Raw genomic sequence first — 12,452 nt, 5'->3', positions numbered from 1 at the left:
GACAAGGGGTCACCCTGCTTCAAGCCTCTAGTAGAGTGAAAAAATCCATTAGATTGACCATTTACTAGAACTGAATACCAATTGTTTGATACCAATCTCCATACCATGTCTACAATCACCGCTGAGAAGCCAAATTGCCTCAAAATCTTTGTTAGAAAGATTCATGACACCCTATCATAAGCCTTAGCCATGTCAAGCTTCACCACCACATTGTGCAGTTTGTTTCTCTTGTTTATGTCTCTAATAATCTCTTGTGCTAACAATACATCCTCCACAATGCTCCTACCTTTTACAAAACCAGTTTGAGTGTTAGAAATAATGCCAGGCAGTACTGTCACAATCCTCTCATGCAAGACTCTGGAGATGATCTTGTTAGCAAAAGTGCTAAGGCTTATTGGTCTCAAGTCTGTAAATGTATTGGCCACTTCCTTCTTAGGAATTAGGATAAGATTGGTGTGAGTTATGAATCTAGGTAACTCTTGCCCACAAAAGAATGCTCTAACCATTTTAGTGACAACTTCCCCCATAATATGCCAACAGACCTGGAAAAAATGGCCTGAAAAACCATCAGGACCACTTGTATTGTCACCATTCAGACCATAGACTGCTAGCTTGACCTCTTCATTACTAGGGAGAGCAATAAGTGATTCATTTTGTTCTGTAGAGATTAGAGCAGGAATCTTCTTCAACATCTCATAATCAGTGCCTGTAGCCAGCTCTCTAAACTGATCCTGATAAAATGTAACTGCTTCCTCCCCTATATCATCATTAGAAGAAATCCAATCCCCTTGAATATTTTGGATCCTCTGTAATGCTAATTTCTTCCTCCTTCCTTTGACATAGGAATGAAAGAACTTAGTATTTCTATCACCATCCTTCAACCACCCCATACCAGACTTCTACTTCCAATATTCTTCTTCAAGGTGCAAGTAGCTATTTAACTCAGCCTGAGCTTTATGTAAGTCCATTCTATTCAACATGGAAGGATTTAATTCAAACTGCAGTTCCTTCACCTTGATAGTATCTTCTATGGTTGAGATTTGCTGAAAAATATTGCCATATGTATCCTTACTCCACTTTGCCAAAGCCATTTTCACCTTTTTCATTTTAGCTTGAAATTCAGAGAAAGGATTTGCTGCAAAATCCAAGCACCAGTTATCTTGAACCAATTCCAAAATTTTTGGATGTTGAGACCAAAAATTTAGGAACTTAAAAGGCTTAACATCCACCTCTTCTTGTGTATCACACACAACATGGAGAGGGGAATGATCAGATCCATGCCTTATAAGATGTGGGACTTCAGATGATAGGAAAAGATCCATGAACTCCTGATTTCCAAATACTCTGTCAAGTCTTTTGAAAATACAATCCTCTTCAGTTCTGCCATTCCACCAAGTATATCTACTACCAGAGTATTTCAATTCCATCAGACCACAGTTATTAACAAAGTGAGAAAATTCAGCAGTTTCAGACAGATGAACAGAAAGACCCCTTAGTTTCTTATCAGCTTTTAGAATTACATTAAAGTCTCCCCCTACTATCCATGGTCCTTGAATGTTCAGTGTAGCTTGGGCAATTAAATCCCACAACTCCAACCCTTCTATAGCAAAGACATTTAGCATAGACAATAGTGACAAAAGCTTCTTGCTGCAAGTTGACATGAGTCATTTTAAGAGTGACATGCTGCACCGAATCCATAATAACATGAGCTTGCTAATCATCAGTCCAAAAAATCCAAATCTTCTCTGACATATTAACCATTGAATTATGGATTCCTAACCTTCTTCTATAACTTTCAACTTCATCAGGCCCATGGAAAGGTTCCATAAGTGCTATGAGTGAGTAGTGATGCCTCCTATTAAGCTCAGTTAACCTCTCAAAAGAATTTTGAGTGTTGACTGATCTTATATTCCAAAATAGTACTTTATCAATCATTGATTATTGGAGGGTTTAGATTTACTACTCTTTGTTGTTACCTATAGTGGAACCATGTTGTTCTGCCTAGTTTTCTTTCTACCACTCTTTAATGTATGAATGTGTTTGGGTGATAAATCCCCATCTCTAGCAACTTGATTGATGTTCTGATCTATAGTTTCTTCCTCCTGCAAATCCCTGAGATGAAGTAAAGAGCTATCTCCCTCTACTGTATCTGAACTTGAATTAACAGCTTGCAAACTTGGGATTCCTGGATCCATGATAGCATAGTCATCCTTTTTGTCTGGGTCCTTCTCTTTTCTCGGAGCTTTTTTTTTACTTATAACTTCTCGCATCACCTTTCCCGACATTTTCGGCTCAACAATATTCAAAGGATTATCAGGTGCCAAATTAGTAGACACTGAACAAGGTTCAGTGCAGCTTTCTACATCTTCCTCAATTATTCCTTTCTTACATGTTGAGTCCTGAAAGATAAACATTTCTGAACCACCAACTACTTCAAATTCCTAAACCATACTTGCATTGAGAGTATTATCCTGAGAGTCCTCTACTTATAGCTGCTCGAATTCTTTTTCTGTAACTTCACCATTGGATGATATCTTTCCAAAGGAAGATTCCACCCATGCTTTTGCGTATTCCTTCTCTTTCTCTGTCGTTCGATGCACGTACTTGTTGGTTGTTGTTATTGTTAGAATTCTCTTTTGGATCATCTTTCACCTCTGTTGATTTCTCTCTTATTTGTTCACCAGATAAATTCACAACATGTAATGAATCACCCTTGTCATCATTATTTTTCAATCCATCAGTCTGCACTTCCTCACACTTATCCTCATTGTTCATTAGAGCATCATACATGTTAGCAGTTGCTACCTCCTTATTAGCTCCTTTATCCTTGCATTGAGAATTATCAACTTTATGTTGATCTTCCTTGGCTTTCCATCATTGTATAGGCTTGTTGTATCCACCCCTATATCTTCTCTTTTGTTTCTTCTTCTCCTCATGTTTACCTCTAGCAGCAACAATCTCATTTTCAATTTTGCTACTTTGCTCCATTTTACCTTCAGCTTTAGCCTCCAAAACCTTTTTGGATTGACTATCTTTTGCAGCAACACCTTGTTCCTTCTCTGGTTCATGTTCTCCTTCTTTGAGATACAGTTCAGGATGAATAATGAAACAATCAGTCTCATTGTGACCTTGTAACTTACACCTTTTACAATGCTTAGGTAGATGATCATAATTAATCTTTATCCGTTTATCAATAATCTCACCAGTACCTTTCTTCTTTATGCCAATGTTGATTCTCTGAGGGAAATCACTAAGCAGATCAACTTTAACCTTTACCCTTGCACAACTCAGTCTAGTTTGATTTTTTGTAGCCATGTCAACTTGTAGTGGCTTACCAACTGCTGAAGCCAATGAAAAAAATGCTTCCTTAACAAAATAGTTTGGTGGAAGATAAGGAAAGAAAATCCATGCGATTGCTATTGTAGTTTCTTCATCAGTATCAAACCATGGATCCCACTTCAATGTTCTCATAGGGTACCACCAGTTCATGTGATTAATATAGAATGCTGGTTTTGACAAGAGGTTAACATAATCTTCTACCAAAGTTGGACAAAGCAAAAAATATCTATTCCTCAATAATCCAATAGGACATTCTCCTTTCAATTCACATTGCTTTGGAATAAGTTTCCTAAGTTCTTTACTGTCAGGCCAGCCATAGGAAAACTTTCTAATGATGGCATATTGTAGATTTTCACGTAAAATCATCTGCTCTATCTTTTCTTCATCCCACAAGACCTTAGGCTCTCCATGTAGATACATAATAGGTTTTTGAGGTATGGTAGGCATTGTAGTTTTAAGTTGCGGGGTTTTTAGGGTATTGGCATAGGATATTGGTAGCATGGGTGGTGTATTGGATGTTGATGGTGTCAAAGAAGGCTGGACAACCTCCAGGTGGAGGCATCGTCCAAAAAGTGGCCATAATGGCCGGGAAAAGTATGGAAATAGTTAGGGTTTCAGCTAGGGTTAGGGTTTCGGGTAGAGAGAGTTTTTTTTTTATGCGAGATTGAGCGGGTCGGGTTGACCTGCTAAGAAAGTAGATAAAACTTACCTGCTCGCTGAGCGAGATGCCTCCATCCTTGTGGCTCTCGCTCAGCGAGGTCCCTATCTAGTTTGTGCCTTAGAAATTTTTTGGCCATTTTCGTTACTTGTTTGCTAGCTCGCTGGGCGAACCCAAAGGTGAGACTAGTCTCGCTTTGAGCTTCGCTCGGCAAGACCATGTCTGACTCTGTGCCTTTAGAAAAATTTTGGGTCGTTTTATTTTTTCCCACCTCTAGCTCTTTGAGCGAACCCAATGGCGAGGCTAGGCCTCTCCATGGGTCTTGCTCGGCGAGACAGTGCGTTCCCTTGGACTTTTGATGCCTTTTCCCGTCATTTCTTCTCGAGGATCCATTATAGCATTGTACGTGCGTGATATACCCTCCCGCAGCCTGCTAGTATGAACAAAATTAAAATTTCAAAAAGAAATTAAAAACTGGGTTGCCTCCCAACTAGCGCCTTTGTTTAGGTCGTGGCATGCCATAATTTTATATTTTTCTCATTTTTTCATTTTTTATTACAATTCTTGGGTTGCCTCCCGATCAACGTTTGATTTAACATCATGCCACGACACAAGTCCTTCCTTTAGTCATCTTTGAGGAGCACCTGCTCCTTCTCCTTGTCAAACTCACCACCACAATATCGCTTGAGACGCTGCTCATTAACTAAGAATGTGTGTGTTATCCCCAAGCTTATAGGTGGTTAGAATGATAGCATGGATATGTCGTAAGTATTAGAAGTTAAACGAATCGAAGAAAATAAGTTTCATCGAGGTTCGACATTTATTTGAATGAATACGATCCAAGCTATAATACCCCATATTTTTGGACTATAAATTGAACCATCCAACATGAGCAAATTTACCCGAACCCAGAGGATTTGGTCATATTCAATCATGCAAATTAAGAGCTCGGTATATAAAAGGATGAAGTCCCGAAAAGATTTAAGACAGAAAAGAGTGACTACGATGATTGGAAATAATATTTGATGTGTGTATAAAGAGGCTATGGACTAGAGTTATACCATATGATTATGTATATGAGTTGTGTTAAAAATGATTTTATTTAAATGAATTGTGAATAAGAAATTAATTATATAGGTAATTGGTTAAATGTTAGAATAAAGCGGGAGAATAATGGATTAACTATGGTATTAATTAGTATATTATGGATAAAAGGTTGGAGTCGATTCCCACGTGGAGAGCAGCAAGGTGGTAAGGGATTAATATCTTGATGACTAATAATATATAGGGGCTATTGATGGACACGTATAGGTGTAAGAAGTGCATGATAAGAATTAAAATGGGCTATTTGTGTAGACCCCACGGTCCACCAAAGGGGATAATTGGGTACTCTTTTTAGTGGCTTCATATTAAAGGTTAGATACATATATATGCTTAATTATCCTTTCTAAATTAAGGGAGCATAAATGAGTTGCTGTTCAATGACATACACCATGTCCCACGCACAAACAATATATGCAGAACGACTTGGAGGTCATGGCCACGTCGGTTGCGCGATGGTAACGTCGAATTCCTCTGAATTTTAGCAAATTGAAGGTTACTTCGTAGTGAAGTAAGGTTGCGGAAATTTTGAAGGAGGGAAACCAAAGTCCGCTTCATCGTCAGTGACTTTCTACAAGCTCATATGAGCATCCAAGGTATGTTTTTGTTAAGAATTCACGGGGCGACGATCGGAAGTTGTAAACTAGTTATTGGGTGTCACTGTGTCGTATTTTTGGGGCTTCTCCTATTTTGTTGTGGTGGTGGACTTGTCTATTGATGGTGTTTGTGTGTTTTTTATGTCGTTAGGAACTTAAGGAAGTAAACGGGGAGGGGTAAGTGTTGTCCAATTAATTATAGAATGAGCTTGTCATTCGATGTGTTGTTGATTATGCTATTCGTAGCATGACGCTAGTACCATTATTGTTTCTTGTAGATTAAGGCATAGAGGAGGTTGTTTCCAACGTTATAATAAGAAGTTCGACGTTAAAGGTATGTTAATGCTATCCTTTCTTTCTTTTGGCATGAATCCAACCGAAAAGAAACTTAAACGAACGTCCCAACATAACGACTCTACTCATGTTAGTTATAGTGTTCGTGTCCTTTCCTTCTATTGTAATGTTATTAAATCATGTTGTTATGGTTCTTGGGTTCTTATTGAGATTCATGATGACAAGTTAGCTTACTTAACGATATTCGGAGGATTAACGACCTTATGTCACCCGATAAGCTCAGATTGTCTTCTAAGGTTCCTCGTCCATGTATACATATGCATATGATATCTTTACACACCACCGAGCTATAATCGGTGGGTACGACACTTATTGTGCGCTATATATTCTACTTGGACCTGCGGGCATGAAATGCAGCATCCCTCAGCAATGGGATGTCAGTAAGAATGAATGTACTGAGTATGTAAGGCAAGTAAGAACATATATAAAGACAACAATGTAAGGAGAGATAGATAAGGAAGAATCAACCTGGAACTCTGAATGCCAATGAGGGCGTATGATATGCATGCCTATACTATATATATATATACATCTCTCTCTCTCTCTATCTATCTCTCTCTCTCTCTATATATATATGTATATATATATATATATATACACATACATACATACACACACAAAAAAAAAATAGGTTTGTACCCGCCACCAAGCTATAATCGGCGGGTACAACACCTATTTTTTGTGTGTATGTGTATATTTATTACCACCACTGATCAGTTGGGTACGTTATGATGATGATGATTGGCCCCACAAAGCAGCTTGATACGATATGATATTTATGTCCATAGAGGCTGGTATGTTATATAGATGTAAGTATAGGCATGCATATCATACGCCCTCATTGGCATTCAGAGTTCCAGGTTGATTCTTCCTTAGCTATCTCTCTTTACATTGTCGTCTTTATATATGTTTCTTACTTGCCTTACATACTCAGTACATTCATTCTTACTGACGTCCCATTGGCGAGGGATGCTGCATCTCATGCCCGCAGGTCCAGGTAGACAGATAGACGGATCCCCACAATAGGTTGCCCAGTTCAATGGTTGGTTGGCGCGCTCTGTTCTTCCTGGAGTTGCCATAGTGTCAGTATACTATGAGATCTATGTATATATTTATGTTGGGTATGGCAGGGCCCTTTTCTGAACTTATGACACTCTTAGAGGCTTGTAGACATGTATCATATGTATAGTCATTTCTGTGGCCTTGTCGGCGTATGATTTGATATACAGTTTTCCATGGAGGCTTGGTCAGCCCTTATATATATTCTTGCAAGTATCTTTATTGTTCCTAATTTCTTATCCTCATTACACACTAGTGCTTCATAATATATATATATATATATATATATATATATATATATATATATATATATATATATCTTGTGGGTTGTTGATTGTTGATGAGCCCTTCTTATCATCTATTTGTCATATGATGGCCTTTTTGTCCTATGTGGTTGCTTAGGTTGGTTTGATAGGTACAGTATGTTGGTGCTCGGTAAGTAGGGCCGGGCGCGGGTCTCGCCTCTCTGGTTTGGGGCGTGACAGTGTGTGTCCCATCCAATGCTTGTATTTCCATATCACCATGGGGCGACACTGTAGTCACTAGATATGGTCCCGATCATCGAGACTTCAGCTTATCAGGAAATAATTGCAGCCTGGAGTTAAATTAGAGTACATGTTGCCCTGGCACAAACTCATGATATTGAATATTCCTATCATGCCATCTCTTCGTCTTCTCGCTGTATAACTTGACATTCTCATACGCCCCAAGCCTGAAATCATCTAGCTCGTGCAACTGCAATAACTGCCTCTCACCTGTCAAGTTCATATCTAAGTCGAGCTTTTTAATTGCCCAATACGCCTTGTGCTCCAACTCGACAGGCAAGTGACATGCCTTTCCATAAACCAACCTATAGGGAAAGGTCCCAATAGGTGTTTTATATGCTGTCCGGTAGGCCCACAGAGCATTATCTAATTTAACTGCCCAATGTTTTATGTTCACATTCACCGTTTTCTCTAGGATTTGCTTCACCTCTCTATTGGACACTTCAACTTGTCCACATGTTTGAGAGTGGTAAGCAGTGGAAACCTTGTGCTTCACCCCATATTTAGCCAAGAGTTTCTTTCTTAGATTATTACAAAAGTGAGCTCCACCGCTACTAATCATCGCCCTCGGAGTCTCAAAACTTGCGAATATAGTCTTCTTCACAACAGTCGCCACCACTTTTGCATGGTTAGTAAGGAGAGGTATTACCTCCACCCATTTTGACACATAATCCACCGCTAGAAAAGTATCCTTGTTCCCATACGATTGTGGAAAAGGCCCCATAAAATCAATGCCCTCTACGTCGAATATCTCTACCTCCAAAATCTTTGTCAAAGACATCTTATGCCTCTTAGAGATGTTTTCAGTTTGCTGGCATCTATCATCGCTTCTAAAAAAATTCATGTGCATCCCCGAATAACGTGGACCAATAGAAACCCGATTGCAACACCTTTGATGTAGTGCGATCACCACTATGATGTCCCTCATATGGAGATGAATGACAACTTTCCAACACTTGTCTCACTCGATTTGCAGAATGCATCGTCTTACTAACTGGTTAGCACCCTGTTTGAATAGATACAACTCATCCCATATGTAGAGCTGTGAATCATGATAAAGCTTGCTACTCTGCTGTGTAGTAGTTTTCGGTGGGTAGACCCCACTCATTATCAAGTTAACAATATCATCGTACCATGGCACTTCTGAAGCAGGAATAACAAAAAGTTGCTCATTAGGAAAAGCTTCTCGAATTTGCCCATCTTCCACTATAGGACCATGACTCTCCAGCCTCGATAAGTGGTCAGCTACATTATTCTCTGTCCCCTTACGATCTTTGATCTCTACACTAAACTCCTATAATAGGAAAATTCATCGAATAAGCATAGGCTTCGCGTCCTTCTTGCTGAATAATTAAAGGATTTCAGCATGATCTGTATACACAATAACATGTGTGCCCACAAGATAGGACCGCAACTTATCAAAGGCATACACTACAACCAATAACTCTTTTACGGTGACAATGTAATTCATATGAGCAGCATCAAGAGTCTTGCTTGCATAATAAATCGAGTGGAAGATCTTATCTTTTCGCTAGCCTAGAACAGCTCCCACAGCAATATCGTTGGTGTCCCACATCAACTCATATGGAAGGTTCCAGTCGGCGCTACCATTGTTGGTGCAATCACTAACTTCCGCTTTAACACCTGAAAAGCCTTCAAGCATGCATCATTAAATATGAATTTTACCTCTTTCACGAGCAGCTTGCACATAGGTCTGGATATTTTGAAGAAGTCCTTGATGAAACGTCTGTAAAAACCGACATGACCAAGAAAACTATGCACACCGTTAATATATATATGTGATGGTAGTTTCTCAATCACATTCGCCTTTAAACGATCAACTTCTAAGGCTTTCTTTGACGACTTATGCCCAAGGACAATACCCTCTCGGACCATAAAGTGACACTTTTTCCAATTCATCATCAAGTTGGTTTCTTCATAACTTGCAAGCACACAATCCAGATTCATCAAGCAAGCATGAAATTACCTCCCAAAGATAGAAAAGTCATCCATGAATACCTCTACAAGGTCCTCCACCATTCCATAAAATATGGCCATAATACACCTTTGAAAAGTCACTGGTGCATTTCATAACCCAAATGACATCTATTTGAAGGTGTATGTACCGTAGGGGCAAGTGAAAGTAGTATTCTCTGATCTTCTGGTGCAATACATATTTGATTATAGCCAGAACACCCTTCAAGAAAATAGTAATACTTCTGTCTGGCTAATCTGTCAAGCATCTGGTTGTAAAGGGAATATGATAATGATCCTTTCTTGTGGCCGCACTCAGTTCAATAATCCATGCAGGTTCTCCACCCTATCATGGTTCTTGTTAGGATGAGATCATTTTTATCGATGTAAATCACAGCTGTTATCCCTTATTTATTCGGGACACACCGTACAAGACTAAGCCACTTGCTGTAAAAAATGGGGTAGACAATGCTTACATCTAACCACTTAATCACCTCCTTCTTGACCACTTCCTTCATCACAACATTCAATCTCCTTTAGTGCTCTATGTTGGGCTTATGATCATCCTTCATGAGCATCTTGTGCATACCGAATGCTGGATTGATCCCCTGAATATCAGATATCTACCATCCAAGTGCTGTCCTTCTATTTTTAAGACATCCAAAGACTTCTTCATTTCTGCATCAGTGAGCTCGACTGCCAATATATCTGGTAAAGTTTCACCCTCACCCAAGTATGCATATTTGACATGTGCAGGTAGAGATTTCAACTCTAACTTCTGGGCCTCTTCTAGTGATAACTTGGGCAGTGGTCCAATTGGTCAGTCAAGTGGCTCAAACTTCCCTTCTTGAATGTAAATACTTGCTAGATCAAGAATATGCACCAACTCGAACACCTCTGTATCCCCAAAAAAATCATCCCTCAATAGAGCCCTCTCCAATGGGTCACTAGACATAATAAGAGGTCACTTAGTATCGTCAGTCACCATAGTGATAGCAGAAAGCTCATCATAGATTGCGGGCAACTTGAGGGCCTTGTACACATTAAAAACCTTAACCTTATCATGCACACTCATAGTTAACTGCCATGCATCTACATCAATCAAAGCTCAGCTTGTGGCTAAGAATGGACACCCCAAAATAAATGGACTTCCAGATCTAGCTCAAAATCCAAGATGACGAAATCTGCCAGAAATATAAGAGAGCCTACCTATATAAAAACATCATCAATAATGCCGTCAAGTCTTGCCAAAGATCTATCTGCCAGCTGCAAAATAATAGTAGTGGGTCTCGGGTTTCCCAACCCTAGCTTTCTAAACATTGAGGATGATATTAGATTAATATTAGCACTAAGATCACACAGTGCTCATGAAATGACTTTCTTCCCAATAGTGATCTCAATAGTGAAACTTCCCAATGCTGCAACTTTGTAGGAAACTTGTTTTGAATTTAAGGCGTCCACTTTTCAGTAAGTGCAACTGTGGCATACTCTGTGAATCAGCTCTTGTTTGCTACGGTGTCCTTGATATACTTAGGATATTTCAGAATCCCTTGCAGCATATCTGCCAAGGGGACATATATATGCACCTGCTTCAGTAAGTCAATAACTCTTATAAGTGGCCTCTTCTTTCTATTTTGCCAATCGCTGAAGGAACATAAGAGGTGTCTTAGTGGATGTGACTGCTTCACCAAAGGTACCTTTGCTACCCTCTCTACCTGGATCACATCATCTGCAATTGCCTCTTTCTCCAGTTCTGCCCGAGTCGCTTTCTTTGGAGTAAGTTCTTCCAATTCTCTTCCATTTTGAGAGTCACAACATTACACTATTTTAGATTTGGATCGGTCACTTGGAAGTCCCCCAAGTGGTCTAGTGTTCTAAGCATCAGCTATTTGACCTATCTGGCTCTCTAGATTACGCACTGTCAGGTCATGATTCTGATTTTCGGCCATCAACTTTTGTTGATCAGCCGTCAACTTCTGCATATCATCCATCATCTTCTTTATCATTTCTTCCATATCTTGCTAGCGAGAAGCGAGTGAGCTCGATTACCTTGTCTTTGGTGATAGTTCTATTTTTGATTGCCCTGATTATCACCCCAACTGAAGTTTGGATAGTTCCTCCAGTTAGGGTTGTAAGTATTTCTGTACTAATTGTTGTTACCTTGACCTCTGCCTTCTTAGATACACCTCTGTTCATGTAACCTTGCCAATTTGGATTGCTTTGAGAGAACATGTTTAGGAGAATAAAAAGATCTTCATAGCTAAGATCAAGAGCTTGCCTCCAGATGCAGAGTCTAATAATATCTTCACGTGAGTATCCAAACTCTTGATAAATGCATGTGCCAGAACCTCGTTCGACTGGTGATGATGTGGACAATCTCTGAGAAGATCCTTGAACCTCTCCCATGCCTCATATAAATGCTCTATATTATTTTTCCTGAAGACATGATATCACTCTTGAGCCTTGTTGTCTTCCTAGATTGGAAGAACTTTGTTTGTTCCTTGCTAAACCGTCCAAAGAAGTGATGGAGCTTGCAGGTTTCGTCAACAACCAACTCTTTGCTTCCCCAAGTTGTGTCACGCCCCAAAACCCACCTTATGCGCAACAGGCATCCGATGCTATGAAAAACACCGGAAGCACCTTTTAAAATCAATAAACATCTAATATCTTTCAATAATCTTTCAACAATTTTATCAATAAGTTATAAATAGCTAACTAACTCATGGACACCATTATTAATAAAATCAGTGGAAGTCTACCATAAATGTATCGTCATAAAACGTAGCAATACCCAACTAGTCAAGCAATGACTTCAACAATTACCCA

General features: G+C 39.3%; 1 protein-coding gene and 1 non-coding gene across 2 annotated transcripts; one reads left to right on the top strand and one right to left on the bottom strand.

Moving 5' to 3' along the window:
• Positions 1-7,713: 7,713 nt before the first annotated feature.
• LOC132043077 (uncharacterized) lies at positions 7,714-8,433 on the bottom strand. The gene has a single exon (XM_059433561.1). The coding sequence runs from the start codon at positions 8,431-8,433 to the stop codon at positions 7,714-7,716; it is 720 nt and encodes a 239-aa protein (XP_059289544.1).
• A 3,551-nt stretch (positions 8,434-11,984) lies between these two features.
• On the top strand, positions 11,985-12,090 carry LOC132043078 (small nucleolar RNA R71). Its single transcript, XR_009411659.1, has one exon. It is a non-coding gene; the product is annotated as a small nucleolar RNA R71 (small nucleolar RNA).
• The last annotated feature ends 362 nt before the right edge of the window (positions 12,091-12,452 follow it).

This window comes from Lycium ferocissimum, unplaced genomic scaffold (genome assembly GCF_029784015.1).
Source record: "Lycium ferocissimum isolate CSIRO_LF1 unplaced genomic scaffold, AGI_CSIRO_Lferr_CH_V1 ctg2089, whole genome shotgun sequence".
NCBI lineage: Eukaryota > Viridiplantae > Streptophyta > Magnoliopsida > Solanales > Solanaceae > Lycium > Lycium ferocissimum.
The sequence above is the reverse complement of the archived record's forward strand: the minus strand, read 5'-3'. Positions and strand labels throughout refer to the sequence as shown.

Bases quoted from the DNA above. Each gene is read 5' to 3' on its own strand.
- LOC132043077 (XM_059433561.1), bottom strand. From the start codon at position 8,433: ATGTCTTTGACAAAGATTTTGGAGGTAGAGATATTCGACGTAGAGGGC.